At 43.2% G+C, this 15,912-nt stretch overlaps 1 protein-coding gene across 1 annotated transcript in view; it reads left to right on the forward strand.

Annotated features, from left to right (window-relative positions):
- Window positions 1-15,608, forward strand: part of TRIM56 (tripartite motif containing 56) — a 29,455-nt gene extending 13,847 nt beyond the window's left edge. Inside the window, exon 2 of the mRNA XM_033924988.1 lies at window positions 12,143-15,608. Coding sequence (XP_033780879.1) covers window positions 12,144-14,105 — 1,962 coding nt within the window. The 5' untranslated portion in view covers window position 12,143 and the 3' untranslated portion in view covers window positions 14,106-15,608. The remainder of the gene's footprint in view (window positions 1-12,142) is intronic.
- The last annotated feature ends 304 nt before the right edge of the window (window positions 15,609-15,912 follow it).

Raw genomic sequence — 15,912 nt, forward strand, 5'->3', positions numbered from 1 at the left:
GGTGTGGTGTGGTGGACACCTGGAATGCACTTCCAGAGGGCGTAATAGGGCAGAGTACGGTATTGGGGTTCAAGAAAGGATTGGACAATTTCCTGCTGGAAAAGGGGATAGAGGGGTATAGATAGAGGATTACTGTAATTTAAGCCTTGAAACCAATGTTTAGGTTCATCCCCAAACAAATCAGAAGTTTGTCCTTTCTGACTGTAACACTAGCAATGCCATCTGCATTATTTTGTGCCCCTGTCCCCTAGTTTATGTAGGTAAAACTAAAAGGATTATGGAACATCGTAGCTGTATTAATAGAAACATTACCTCGGCTCCTGTAGTAGAACATTGGAATGAGAAAAGCCATAATGCTTCAGACCTAAGATTCTTGCTTTTCAAGTCCATCAGAGGGTGAGGGGAGGAGATATTGATCGTGTTGACCTTAAGGTGGCAAAATAGGTTGAAAAGGTGACGGGAAAATCTAGAAGGATGCTAGGGTGCATAGAAAGAGGTATGGCCAATAGGAAAAAGGAGGTATCGATGCCCCTGTATAAGACTCTGGTGAGACCTCATTTAGAATATTGTGCACAATTCTGGAGGCTGCACCTTGACACGCAGCTCCTGATTAGTAAGGCCCGACTTTAGTGCAGGAAGAGGCGGTCGGAGCATACAGCGAGTGATTTCCTTCACTTGCCGGTGCTCCGGCTGTTCTCTCCTTCCTCTCCAACTGTCCTCTCCTGGTCGACGGTTCGCAGGTCGGAAAATACCACGAATGACCAGGACTGCGAACCGCCGACCGCGAATGACCGGGGGAACAATGTAAATAAATAAAAATCAGAAAGGTCGTGTCCTTAACAGGATGGTTATACATTAAAAGCGTCCTTAAACAGGTAGGCTTTTAATTTGGACTTTAAGTCAGTTATAGAGGTGCTGGTGTAGAAGAACTGAGGTTGAGATAGACACGGGATGGATAGAACATAAGACCATAAGGGTTGCCATATTGGGACAGACCGAAGGTCCATCAAGCCAAGTTTCCAACAGTGGCCAATTCAGAACACAAGTACCTGGCAGAAACCTAAAGAGTAGCAGCATTTCAGAGCTGAGATTGTGATGTCATAAAGCCTCACTCCACCAATGCCTAAGAGCCAACCACCTCATCAGTGATGTCACAATGGCTTCACCATCCTATACTTGGCTCGCATAAGAATCAGAGAATGAACGGACTCAGCCACTGACCCTCAAGCCTTGCATTGAAGAATGCTGGTGTAGCAGAACTGAGGTTGAGATAGACTCTATCGGCTATCAACAGGAAGGGTGATGAATTTTATCACCGTGTCATTCTCTAATCAAAACCCAGTGCTGCTCCTTGTGACCTTAGGCAAGTCACTTAATCCTCAAGAGCTCACTGCTTTTGAATGCCAAAGCCACAGAAGACGGTATACAAGTTTCTATTTGATCTTTTATATTCACTCTTCTTTATATTAAATAAGAGTCCTTGCACGGCAATGCCTCTGTCAATCTATAAGTTTTTTTGCATTTGTGGTTTTAATTTTATATGCATATTTATTTTTTGTGTTGCAGTACAAGTTTTTTTTCAAAACGAACTTAAGAAACCTGACCTGATTGGTTTATTGAAAAATTTCCTGCAAAGTAGTCACAGGTACCATATATACTTGAATATAAACCAAGGAGGAAAAAAGGTTACTTCAGTTTATATTCGAGTACCGTACTTTTTATTCCATAAGATGCACTTTTTCCCCCCCCAAAAAGTGGGTGGGAAAAATGGTGAGTCCTATGGAGCGAATACCCAAATTACCACCCCTTCCCCTCGCAAACGATTCAATTGCTCAGTGAGCAACTGACACATGCGTGAAGCCCTAACAGCAGTGATAAAGCAGCCTCCTGTCGCTTCTGTTGTTGTTTTTTTTTAACGGCACAGATGTTCTGCGTGTGTTAAACAAGCACCCTCTGTCCCATTAAAAAAAGCTCCCCCCCACGCTAGGACCCCTGAGCCACCACCCCCCAACCCCAAAAAGATGGCAGAAAGGATGCCTACTCCCTCCTGCCATCTTGATTGACACCCCGCCCTGCGGCAAAATGGCAGGATGGATGCCCACTCCCTCCTGTCACAAAGGTGCCCACTCCCTCCCCTTCCCCCTCCTCCCAAAAAAATAAGGCAGGAGGGATGCCCACTCCCTTCTGCAATTGGAGGGCCCCCTCCAGGCCCCTGTGCCCTGTATCTTGAAGGTTGGGAAGAGGAGGTACTGAAAACATCTCCTACTCCTCCTCTCTGGCTGATGACTCCCCGGTGCATCATGTGAGGGGAGAGGCCTAAGGCCCAGTGTCATCGGCAGTAGAGGTTGATTTTTTTTTTACTGTCGAAGCATTTACCTCGCTGGCCCATGGTAGAAACTTCTACCACAGCTTTGTAAAAGCCAGTATGTATAAATAAAACTGCTTAAAAACAGGCTCTTTTAGCTGCTGTTTACTGTTACTTTGCTACAGATTATGTTTTTTTAGTTTAGAGAGCGAAATATTGTGGCTTTTGGATTTTGGTATTTTGAGATTTTATGTTTTACTCCATTATTGTGTTTTTTGACTTTTGTTATGTTGTGATTTTATTATGCATGCTATTTTGTAATCCGCATAGAATTGTTGGATATGCGAATATAAATTCCTTATGTGGTTCACCGTAGCCAGTTAATTGCCGACCGTCAAGGGGTGTAGCTGACTCTGGAAATCTAGAAAATAAATGCTAAAACCCAGACAAGACTCAGCATTGAATTTCCAGGCATACTGCCGGCTACAGTCAGAAAAACGCTAAGTGCTGCTGGCTGAATGTAGACCCTGAGATGTTTTTTCTACTAATCGCTGCGCTCTCTCTTGAGCATCCTTTGCATAGTGAGACTAGTACTCAAGGGATTACAGCACCCCAGCCCTCAGTCAATGCCCTGACCCTAGCCAGCTTCTTCTGCTGATGCTATTACCCGGTCTCGGCAGGATGCAGCTTCATAGGCTAGTGTCGATGTCAAGAGGTGGTGTCAGAAGCGGGAGAAAGGAAGTGCTGCACTTCCCTTTGACACTGAGTCTGGGACAATTCAGCGCGGCCGTTTCAGCACTGAATTGGCCGCGATGACTCATCCTATATCCCAAAGAAATGCAAAAACCCCAAAATGGGAAGAGACCCAAATAATGAAAACAAGATCTTCCCTAGCCCTAAAGCAAGGGTGATAGGAAGAGACAGCTGAAACCACAAACAAAATAACTATATTAAATTTATGTGAAATATGGGGAGTCCTCAGTATATACAGCTCACAATGGGGACAAAAACCCCTAATGTGCCAGCTGTCACATACGTTACCCCCCACAAGGGTGTTACCATCCCCGGACTCCCCCATATGTGATACCATATACCTAGTGCACAAAACAGTGTGCTAATAGTGAAAAGTAATCAATCAACATAACATGCAAAAAAGGTTAAAGCTGTCTCGGCCTCTCATCTGAGGGCGCAGCAGCGACCAAAATCAGCCAAAGGCACAAGCGTAGCGAGCCACAAACAAAAAAATAAATAACTTAGCTTCTCCAGGGTTAGAGATGCAAAGCAGCACAATGGCTAATCCAAGATTTGTGCAGTTTAATTATAATTATTTTATTTCTGGTTTCAGCTGTCTCTTCCTATCACTCTTGCTTTAGGGCTAAGGAAGATCTTGTTTTCATCATCCTATATCCCAGCATGGAATGGGATGATTCATGCGTCAAGGGGGGAGCACTGCCCCCCCCCCACCGTACCCTCCCTGAATCAAATTTTAAAACCCATTGTCTCTCAGTCGGGATCAGAGCCTTGGACCCTGCAGAAGATACCACCCTCCGTGTCCTGCCATCGAGAGTGTTCAGCCAATCAGCGGAATGGGATGATTCAGTGTGGCCATTTCGGTGCGGTTGCCGGGGAACGTCCCGCAATGAATCGTCCCATTCTATCTGGCCCTTCCCCCTCGCGCCGGCTGCCCTTTGAAGCCGTACCCTGCTGCGACAGGGCAGCAGTATCAAAAGAGGGAGGAGGAGGAAGGGTTCAAGCCACAGGGTAGCTTAACTTATGGGCTGGTAGTTTCACGGCCCTGGGCATTTGGTGCCCTTTAGCGCTGGCACCCTGGACCAGAGCCTCACCTAGTCCGTAGGTTAAGCCAGCCCTGAGAACAATGAGTGAAAGCAAAAAAATCCAGGTCTCCGTGTCAATCAGGAGTAATCGTTCCTTTATCACTTCATTTAGAAACCTCCTACACAAGATTGAAATCAGTTCTTAAAATACGTTTTTCTCATCTAGTTATTCTTCCTACATGAAGGTTATTCACGGAAGTATAGCGGGGGATGGGATGGAGCCTGACATATCTTTCGTCTCAGATTCCCAGCTTATGGCTTTCTTCTTTGCTGCTTGCCCCAGCTTCTCCTCGTCTCTCTCAAAGAATCTCTGTGAGGTCCTTTTATTAAGGCAGACCAATGATTACCCTGGAAATAAGACCTATCCCGAAAATAAGCCCTCGTTAAGATCGATCCCCGAAGTCCTCCCCCCCACCCCGAATGTATCCAACACTTCCTGACTCCATCCCTGACAATAGTGCTGCCTGATTTGCTGAAAAAATCGGACTCGTCGATTCAGCAACCCCCACCCCTGCTGCTTTAGGAGGCCTCGGGGCGGTGGTATGTCTGTCTCGCAGTGGAAGGTCGGTAGGGTTCTGCTGCACAGGGGAATAATAATAATAATCATAACAGTTTAAATACCGCAGTACCGTGAAGTTCTATGCGGTTTACAAAAGATTAAACGAAGGTACAAATTGATTGAACTTAAGAGAGGTGGAAGAAAGTGATTAATAGGTCAAGAAAATCGTTATTGAGGAGAAAGAGGTGTACGGGTCAGTTGTCTAGATACTTCAGGAACAGGTATGTTTTTAGGCGCTTCCTGAATTCCTCATAAGTAGTGGGCGAAAGCAATTGTTCTAGATCTTTGCCCCATAATGCTGCTTGATGTGAGAGAAGGTGTTCATGGTGTTTTTTTCAGTTTACAACCTCTAACTGGGAGGGAAACGAAGTTCAAATGTGAGCTTCTCTTATGTCTGTTGGCTGAGAAGGAGAAAAGGTCAGTTATGTATTTAGGGGCTAGTCCGTATAGTACTTTAAAGCAGAGGCAGGCGAACTTAAACTTTACGCAGAATGGGAAGAAAAGACGGAAAGATGCTGCGCAGGGGGATGGGTGAGAGGGGAGGAAAGATGCTGCCCATGGGGGGAGGGAGGAGAAAGGAAAGAGGAACAATTGGGGTGGAGGAGAAGAAAAATATGACATCCCCGAAAGTAAGCCCTAGTGCATTTTTTGGACCCAAAATTAATATAAGACACTCTCTTATTTTCAGGGAAACATGGTAGTAGGTGCTAAATGCCATAGGAATATAATGGGCTGTATATGTTGGGGGCAACCACGGGGATGATGCTGGAGGACGGCACCGGTTAGAGAATGGCACCGGCAAAGGTAGGCTCCGGCAATGTAGGCCAGGGTTTTCCAGGCCTACATTTCCGGCATCTACCTTTGATGTGAATCGCACCTTCCTAGGTGTTCTACGCCGCCTAATGCCACGTCCGGCATTAGCCACACCCACAAGGGCATTAGCCGTCATAAAGTGCCTAGGAAGCCGTGAGTCTGGCGCTGATTTTTTTTTTTTTAAGGGCTGATAAGCGCCTTGAAAACCGGTGTTTAAATGGCATTTTTCGCTGAGCTTATGCGCCCTACTGGCATCTAAAAAAAACTGGCACTGTATAGAGACTCTGGGCCTCAATCCTGAGATACCCATTTCCTACGGGCATCTTAGCAGTGGTCTCCAACTCAAACCCTTTGCAGGGCCACATTTTGGATTTGTAGGTACTTGGAGGGCCTCAGAAAAAAATAATTAATGTCTTATTAAAGAAATGATAATTTTGCATGAGGTAAAACTCTTTATAGTTTATAAATCTTGCCTTTTGGCTAAGTCTTAATAATAATATTGTCATTTATAGCTAAAGAGACATATGATCAAAAACTGTTTTATTTTACTTCTGTGATTATGATAAACATACCGAGGGCCTCAAAATAGTACCTGGCGGGCCGTGAGTTTGAGACCACTGAGTTAAGGGGAACAGTTAATCTGATGGCTGGGTTGGAGGGCAGAGGGGAGAACAGGACAATCAAGCCATTGTGACATCACTGATGAGGCTGGCTCTTATTGGTGGAATGAGGCAATATGACATCACAATCTCAGCTCTGCTTCCCAAAGGCAAACAGGATGTCATGGTTACAGTTAAGCCAGTGGTCTCCAACTCAAACCCTTTGCAGGGCCACATTTTGGATTTGTAGGTACTTGGAGGGCCTCAGAAAAAAATAATTAATGTCTTATTAAAGAAATGATAATTTTGCATGAGGTAAAACTCTTTATAGTTTATAAATCTTGCCTTTTGGCTAAGTCTTAATAATAATATTGTCATTTATAGCTAAAGAGACATAAGATCAAGAAACGGTTCTAGTTTACTTTTGTGATTATGATAAACATATCGAGGGCCTCAAAATAGGACCTGGCGGACCGTGAGTTTGAGACCACTGAGTTAAGGGGAACAGTTAATCTGCTGGCTGGGTTGGAGGGCCATTGTGACATCACTGATGAGGCTGGCTCTTATTGGTGGAATGAGGCATTATGACATCACAATCTCAGCTCTGCTTCCCAGAGGCAAACAGGATGTCATGGTTACAGTTAAGCCAGTGGTCTCCAACTCAATTTGCAGGGCCACATTTTGGATTTGTAGGTACTTGGAGGGCCTCAGAAAAAAAATAGTTAATGTCTTATTAAAGAAATGACAATTTTGCATGAGGTAAAAAAACTCTTTATAGTTTATAAATCTTTCCTTTTGGCTAAGTCTTAATAATAATATTCTGATTTATAGCTAAAGAGACATATGATCAAGAAACGGTTTTAGTTTACTTTTGTGAAACGTACAGAGGGCCTCAAAATAGTACCTGGCGGGCTGCATGTGGCCCCCGGGCCGCGAGTTTGAGACCACTGCCTTAGGGCTCCTTTTACTAAGCTGCGCTAACAGTTTTAGCGTGCGCTTGGTGCGCGCTGCATTGCCGCGCGAGCTAGACACTCATGCCACCATTGAGCTGGCGTTAGTTTTTACGCTTAGCGCGGGGGGCAGCACGCGCTAAAAACGCTAGCGCACCTTAGTAAAAGGAGCCCTTAATGCGTTAAAATTACCGTGTGCTAACTGATTAGCTCAGGATTAGCACATGAGCCCCTACTACTTACAATATACTGTAGGTGGTGGCAACTACTCAAGCAGTAGCATTTTTTATTGGCTGCATGCTAATAAGAACTTTAGGGCATGACCAATAATTTAAAAAAAAAAAAAAAAATAGAAATTTGACCATTTTCCAGCTGCAGTAAAAACGGCTCTAGCTTGTGGGAAAGACTTGCGAAAGGGGGTGTTGAATCCACTTTTTAATCAAAGAACCCCTTGATTTATCCCCAGGGCACATTTGTGCAGAAAAAAACCCCCCAATACAAAATTCTCTCTTTGGCTCCATTCATAGTTTCACAATGTTAGGAAATTCATCCTCGCCCCTCTCGAAAGGTTCTCCAGACACACATCTGACTTCCTGTTGATTAGTTATGACACTAAGCAGTGAATGATTTATTTGACACAACACCCACGCAGTTGAAAAATCAAATGACTGGATTGTAAAAAGAAAAGAGAGAGAGAGCAGGCATTCAAAACAGCTCCTCACTTGTTACAGAAGCAAAATGAGATTTTCAGGGAGACTGAAGAGGAAAAGGAGACTGGATTTAGAGGTGTTAGTCAGTTGCAGTGAATCATCTGCTTTTGCATTGATTCTAGGGGCAATTCACCATGTGCTTTCACTCCTAATGCTTGAAAACTTTTCTTCCTGTATCTGCAGCTGTGTCTCAGTGGGAAATCACATGCTCAAACAGTATCCATTTATCTATTTCGAAGTATAGTACTCCCCTGCGAATTTGGACTTTGCGGCTTCAGTCATTCGTGGGGGGGGGGGTTTCCTTAGTCCTCCTGTTGCTTTCACCATCGATTATTATTAGCGCGGCCACTGCGAGGGAGATTGGGGAAGGGGAAGAGAGAGAGAGGGAGTTGGTGGCAGTTGCAGCGGTAGAGCGCGCACATGCGATGGAGCCTTCCAGCCGATGGCGACCAAAACGGAGAAGCCAAAAACGGAGCAGGGACGTGGGCCCTAAAAGAAATCAGGCACTTTTGGACCACATCCATTTATCGTGGATTTTCACAATTTGCAGGGGCTCCTGGAACGTAACCCTCGCAAATTTCGGGGCAGTACTGTACTTAGAGCCTGTTGCATCTGCCATACTGAGCAGGTAGCAAATTCACTTACAGTCATCGAAACTAAACAGTACACATGAATTCACGCACAGAGACACAACGTAACATGAAATTTTATGGGTATACCGCAATACGCCGTGAAGTTCGATACGGTTAACAGGAGTTAACTGAAAAAATTGTACATAAGGGTGAGGATGCAATTACATGTAACATAGGAGTACATATAACAAAGGACCATAGTAAGGTCAGAGTTGGATACAGTAGAAGTAGGGAAATACAAGGAGAATTCAAGAAGTGAACAGAGGTAGAGTCTCGGTGGAAGCATAGATGCAGAGACCCGAAAGGGCAGGAGAGGGTTATATTTGCATATCCAACAATTCTTCGCGGATTACAAAATAACATACGTAATAAAATCACAACATAACAAAAGTCAAAAAGACCATATCACAATCTGAGCTCTAGAATGTGGCTATTTATGATTTTAAAAGGTTTGGGGGCTTGTGCAGATGAGGACGGAGCTTAGGCATTGGTGGAATGAGGCATTATGACATCACAATCTGAGCTCTAGAATGTGGCTACTTATGATTTTAAAAGGTTTGGGGCTTGTGCAGATGAGGACGGAGCTTAGGCATTGGTGGAATGAGGCATTATGACATCACAATCTGAGCTCTAGAATGTGGCTATTTATGATTTTAAAAGGTTTGGGGGCTTGTGCAGATGAGGACGGAGCTTAGGCATTGGTGGAATGAGGCATTATGACATCACAATCTGAGCTCTAGAATGTGGCTACTTATGATTTTAAAAGGTTTGGGGCTTGTGCAGATGAGGACGGAGCTTAGGCATTGGTGGAATGAGGCATTATGACATCACAATCTGAGCTCAAAAATGTTGCTACTTAGGATTTTAAAGGGCTTGAGGCTTGTGCAGATGAGGACGGAGCTTGCAGGAATGGGGCAGGGACAGGAAAAGAACTCAACGGGACGGGAAAATGAGTTCCTGCGGGCACGTGGAAAAATTTGTCGCCATGCCATTCTCTATGTCGGAGCATTGACCTCGCCAGCCCCTGTATTTGTTATAAATCAGTTTCAGGTTTGTTACCAGGTTATCTTGTGTCTCATTTTTCTTTGAGTCACGCCAGAAAGACCACATGTAGAGTGCACTTGTTTTCATATCCCTCCTTAAAATCCTGTCATTATATGAAGTTCCTTGAGAGAACCCTCTCATTTCAAGCCGCTAAATTGAATGTATGGCTTGGAAAAATGATGTTAGAGGTCTCTTCCTATCTTGATTTTAGAAAATTGTTGAAGACTCAACTTTTTGATAGGCTGGTATCTTAATGCATTCTGCTTCATTTTTTCAATCAAGTTCCTTATGTTCAACTTGATGTATTTTATCTGTTCTATGTATTACTTCTTTCCCTATTAATCTATTTTATAGGGAGATAAATTGAAGTATCCTGTGATGAATGTTAATATATACTATTGTAATCACAGCTCTAGTTGGGTAATAATCACGTTGATTAAAAAATTTTTATATTAAAGTGAAGTGCTCAGACCTTATAACCTTAAATATAGTGAAGTCACTAAATTGAGGTTAACAAGGGGACCATCATCGCCTCCACCTGTCCCCTGACCACCCTTATTAAACAGATACTGTTCTCAATTTCTAATGATTATGTACTTATCTGAATCGGGTGGAGCGTTGTTTGTCGTTAATCCTCAATAGTGACTGTGCACCTTAAATCATGTGTAGAAAACTATAATATAACTTTATCAAACTTTTCTTCCAATAATCCCAGTCCCCCCCGACTCGAGTTTCATCTCTTCATCAGGGAGGGACACTGGAATCGGCTCGCTGAGGCTGGACTAGCCCAAAGCCTCGGACCCACTGATTTCCCTACCATGTCGGTATTTTCTGCATTATATTGTAAATGCTTTCTGTCTTTATCTGGTTTTAAGTCCATTATTCTAATTTGTATTTTATCTGTATCCCATGTATTAGTTCACCTTCTTGTGAACCGCCTAGAACCTTTCCGGTATGGCGGTATATAAGAATAAAATTATTATTATTATTATTTCTGCAGCTCAATAAAAGGGGTCCTTACATATTAAATTACTTTTACTTAAGTCATTTGAACAAGTACACTTTGAACAACACTGCATAAGACAAGTGCTTGTGACATGAATTTCACGGCAAATTTTAAAATACGTTTAACTATTAAAGACTGAAATCCAGCCTTTATTCTTTTATATGATTGCTCGATATATTTTTAAGTATTTCTAATTTGCTCTTTGTTCTAGCTTATTTGCTTTTCCATTTGGGCAAGTGTTTTTTGTTTGTAGTCTGAGAGTGAAATTTGAAATTCTATCTTTGACTTATCGGGCACTAAATATAATAATAATAATAACTTTATTTTTGTATACCGCCATACCCAGTGAGTTCCAGGCGGTTCACTTTAATTAAACATAGTTACATACAGTTAAGTATTAATTGAACAGAGTTGCAGGCAACGAAGTAGATGGAATTAGGGAGCAGGACAGAGTGGATCAAGGGGGGTGGGGGTGGGGGCTAATAAAGGGGGAGGGAGGAGGTTTAGGTTCTTTGAGGAGGGGGCAATTAAGTGTCCTGGCCTTGGAAGAGGTGTGTTTTGATTAATTTTCTAAAACTGAGGTAGGTGGGAGCCTCGAGGATTAATTGGGCTATCCATGGGTTTAGTTTGGCAGCTCAAAGGTTTATAAATAATAACATAGACCATCTAGCCCAGTATCCCGTCTTCACGGAGACCAATCCAAGTCACAAGTACCTGGCAAAACCCCAAATAGTCGCAGCATTCCATGTCACCGATCCCGGTCAAGCAGTGGCTTCTCCCATGTCTGTCTCAACAGCAGCTTATGAACTTTTCCTCCAGGAACTTGCCCAAACCTTTTTTTAAAGCCAGCTACATTAACCGCGCTTACCACATCCTCTATAAATCGACAATAGATCCAGAAACTCAAAAAAAACCTATCAGCTGATATATCACATAAAAATGCAGGCAAAGGTATCAAAATTGGGGGAGGGGGGAGGGGGATGAAAGCTGGGGGCCTGAAAGTTAATTGAGGGAGTGTGAGAACATAAGAACATAAGAATTGCCGCTGCTGGGTCAGACCAGTGGTCCATCGTGCCCAGCAGCTGGCTCACGGGGCGGCCCTTAGGTCAAAGACCAGTGTCCTATTTGAGTCTAGCCTTACTTGCGTATGTTCTGTTCCAGTAGGAACTTATCCAACCTTGTCTTGAATCCCTGAAGGGTGTTTCCCCTATAACAGCCTCCGGAAGAGCATTCTAGATTTCTACCAGTCTCTGGGTGAAGAAGAACTTCCTTACTTTTGTACAGAATCTTTTCCCTTCAAACTTTAGTGAGTGCTGAAGGTTTGCCTTGAGTGCTCCTCATCCTCGCACCTGCTCTGTTGAGACCTAATTATTGTAGTCTGCATTGTCTGCCCATCTTCTGGTGAGCTGTTCCACATTGCTTTGAAAATGAGACCATATCAATCTTTGTGCTGCATTGTTTCGTTATTACTTGCACACAAGCTGCAACATTTATAAAGAGAGATGAGGTGTCAACCTGTAGAGTTAAATCAAAAGCTTGAACGTCAAATATCTGACTAACTTAATCCAGGAGCATGCTGCAGTCTGCTCCATTGATCAGTGGGGTTATGTAACAGAGGATCAGAGCAGTTTTATAAAGAGGTTTGTGGAAATGATGATAATATATATATATGTTTTTTTTTCATTTCAGAATGGCTTCGGGTGGCTCATCTTTGTCCGATGCCCTCACAAAGGACTTTCTCACATGCAAAATCTGCCTGGAGCAGTATACAAAGCCTAAGATCTTATCCTGCCTGCATACTTACTGCGAGGCTTGTTTAGAGGAATTAATCGCCAACAATCAGCTCAGATGTCCAGAATGCAGAGAAGAAATCACCCTACCAGAGGCAGTCCGAAGCCTCAAAACGAACTTTTTCATCAACAGCCTTCTGGATCTGATCCACTCCACTTCAGAGAGTGACTTCACTTGTATGCTGTGCCCTCTAGTCAACAAGGAGAGCAGTCAGAAAGCAGTGTCCAGATGTTTGGACTGCTCCGACAACATGTGCCACACATGTGCCAGTGGGCACAAGTACTCCCGTCTAACCTATGACCATCAAGTAATTACCATCCATGACTATGTAGCGGGAAAGTATGATGAGGAAATCAGATTACGTCAGGCAGTTAAATGTCAAATACATCAGGGAGAACATTTGAGATTTCTCTGCACACAGTGTGCCAACCTCATCTGCCGGGAATGTAGGGTCACCCAGCACCTGCACCATACATGCCTGTCCCTCTCCGAGGCAGCAGAATCACGTAAACCTGTTATCAAGGGCCTTCTAGAAGGGGTGGAAAGACATATAAAGCTTATTTCCAATGAAAAATTAGCCATGGAAGAATTCTTGCAGCAGCTACAGTTCCAAAAGACCTGCATAAAAAAATTAATGGAGGATGCGACCTTTATGGTGTTGGAACAGTTACGTTCTGAAAAGCAAAATGTTTTAGAAAAGCTTGACCATTTTATGAAGGACCATAAGAAGACATGTGACCTGCTCAGGTCAGACCTGGATTTTCAAGAGCAGGTAGCCAAAAGCACAATGATGTTTGCTGACAAAGTTCTGAGTTTAGGGAAAGAGACTGAGATTCTCTCTCTGGAAAAGATGATCACCGAGCGGCTCCGAATGGTGCAAAACTTTCAGTGGAAGCCAGTGCAAGCGAGCTATCCAGAGCTATTCATTTCTGCGGCCCTTCAAAGCTGCTCCAACATGTTCCAGCTCTCTATCAAAAGCAGGGAAGTACAGAGACCTCATATGCAAGAGGGAGACGGCTTGTGTCCTTCTGACCCAGATCAAAAAGATCATGTTTCTGGTTTACCGATAAATGCACCACTAGAAAGGAAACCATCTTTTTTCTGCAGCTTTAGGGCAAGGGCTCCAAAAGATACAAAGAAACCAAAAATTACTGGAATATGCCCATTTGGTTTTGAAGAAATCCTTGTTGCAGATGAAGAGAATCAATCTCTGAAGAAGTTTTCATTGGATGGTGATTATAGGGGGAGTATTCCAGTGCATGAAAACCGAGCCCCCTGTGGAATTGTAGTCCTAAAAAATAAGATCATATACTCTGTAGGATCTGTGCTGTATCTTGTGGATGATCAGGGAACACTGATATGGAAAAAGACGTTGCCTGATACCCAAGCAAGCCATGCAATGACTACAGCAGGTGACGACCATTTTGCCATCGCTACTTCAGGATACGTGGACATTTATAACCTACAAGGGGAGAAAATGAAAAGAATTTACCCTAATGGAGAATGCAAATGGACATTGGTCTTTCTCACCACCAACCAAAAGGGCCATTTTGTTGCCTCTGATTGGTATAAAAAATCAGTTGTAGTGTTTGACACAAATGGTAGGATTCTGTGTTGGTGTGAAGAGCAGGGTTTGGAGGCCCGGAAGCCTGGGGCCATCAGCACAGACAGTAGAGGAAACATTTATATCACTGTCCACGAGCTCAATAAAATCAACAAGTACTCCTCAGAAGGGAAATTTCTGGGAGAGTTCCTCACATCCACAAATGGAATAGAGAGACCTCGAGTCAGTGCTATCTTGAATGACAATTATTTTACTGTAGCATTAAACAATGGAAACATACATGTTTTCAAATTCTAGAAATGCTCGTTTAAACAGCAGGAATATATTATGCTAAAATGGATTTTTGATATGATTTCTAAGTCCGACTTTGGACGTTTTGTAAAGTACATTCAAAAATAGGGTAGGGGAAATGTCCATTTTCAAAACCACAAAACGTCTATCTTTTTCGAAAATGGACATTTCTAGACGTGTTCATCATTAATGTGTCTATCCTTTTTTGGCCATTTTTGAAATCAAAATGTCTGAAAGAAAAACGCACAAAACAAGCCATTGGGATATAGAAGGGGGGAAAGCATTTTAAGTAGATTGACCACACTGACATCCCAGCAGAGCAGTGGGACACATTTAGGGGGCACTGTAGTGAACTTCAGATAAAAAGGCGCAGGCACACATCTCACAGTAACTCACTTATATTGTATGGTGAGTCATCCAGAACCCACCCCAAACTTACTGGACTCAACTGTAACCACCCCTATAGCTTTTAGGCCTGCAAGTGTCACCTATATGTAGGTACAATGAGATTTGGGTGGGTTTTGGAAGGCTCACAGATTCCATCATAAGTATAGTGGTTAGAGAGTGATATAGGCCTGTCTTCATGTCTATGGTTGACTACACCGCCCACATCAGCAAAACAACCTGGATGCAGACTAAGGGCCTGATTTTATTAAGGGGTTTGTTTACAAAGCTACGGCAGAAGTGGGCATATTGTTCCCATAAATAGAGCAGGAAAGATCCATGGATTTATTTAGTTCATTTTCTGTTCCGTTCTCTCCGACTTCTTGCTGTGACCACGAAATGGCCGGTGTTCTATTTTCTGCATTAATAGCCGCACGCTAATGTTGCCATCAGTATGTGGACTCTAAACCACCACCACCCAGTTTTGTAGGTGGTAAGGGCCTGAGTCTATAAACGGCACCTAACTGTGCCTGTTTTGTAGGTGTCGGTCGGCACAGTTTTTCGCTCAACTACTAGTTGCTAATAGAATCACACTTATTGGCGCTTAGGCATTGCTAGGTGTCCTTGTGGTAGGTGCTGATATATTAGGCCAGGGTTTTCCTGGCCAAATTTACCAACGCCTAGCAGACACCAAAGACAACCATGCCTATTCTCCACCCCTAACCATGCCTACTTTTCAGGTATGTAGTGCTAGATGTGACTTATACTTGCTAGGTGTCATGTAGTATTCTACGTACAACCCTAATGAACTAATTTTTTTTAAAAAAATTTCAGTTTTTAACATATAACATAGTAAATGATGGCAGATAAAGACCCGAATGGTCCATCCAGTCTGCCCAAACATACACTCTCTATAATTTAATGATTTAATTTAAATTTGGATTTTTTTTCTTAGATATTTCTGGGCCAGAAACCCAGAGCTCTGCCTCGTACTGTGCATAGGTTTCATCTACTGGATTCTCTGTCAAAGCTCACTCCAGCCCATCTAAACCATCCTAGCCCATCCTCAACTGAATGGCCATATACGGGACAGAGATCGTGCAAGTCTGCCCAGTACTGGCCTTAGTTCTTCAATATATGCCATTATTTTCTGATTAGAGATCCTCTGTATTCATCCCATGCTTTTTTGAACTCTGTCACAGTTTTCCTCTCCACCACCTCCCCCAGGAGCGCATACCAGGCATCAACCACCCTCTCCGTAAAGGAGAATTTCCTAACATTACTCTTGAGTCTACCACCCCTCAACCTCAGATAATGCCCTCTGGTTTTACCATTTTCCTTTCTCTGGAAAATATTTTGTTCTATATTAATATCTTTCAAGTATTTGAATGTCTGAATCAAATCTCCCTTGTCCCTCCTTTCCTCTAGG

The sequence above is a fragment of the Geotrypetes seraphini genome, chromosome 16, assembly GCF_902459505.1.
Source record: "Geotrypetes seraphini chromosome 16, aGeoSer1.1, whole genome shotgun sequence".
Lineage (NCBI taxonomy): Eukaryota > Metazoa > Chordata > Amphibia > Gymnophiona > Dermophiidae > Geotrypetes > Geotrypetes seraphini.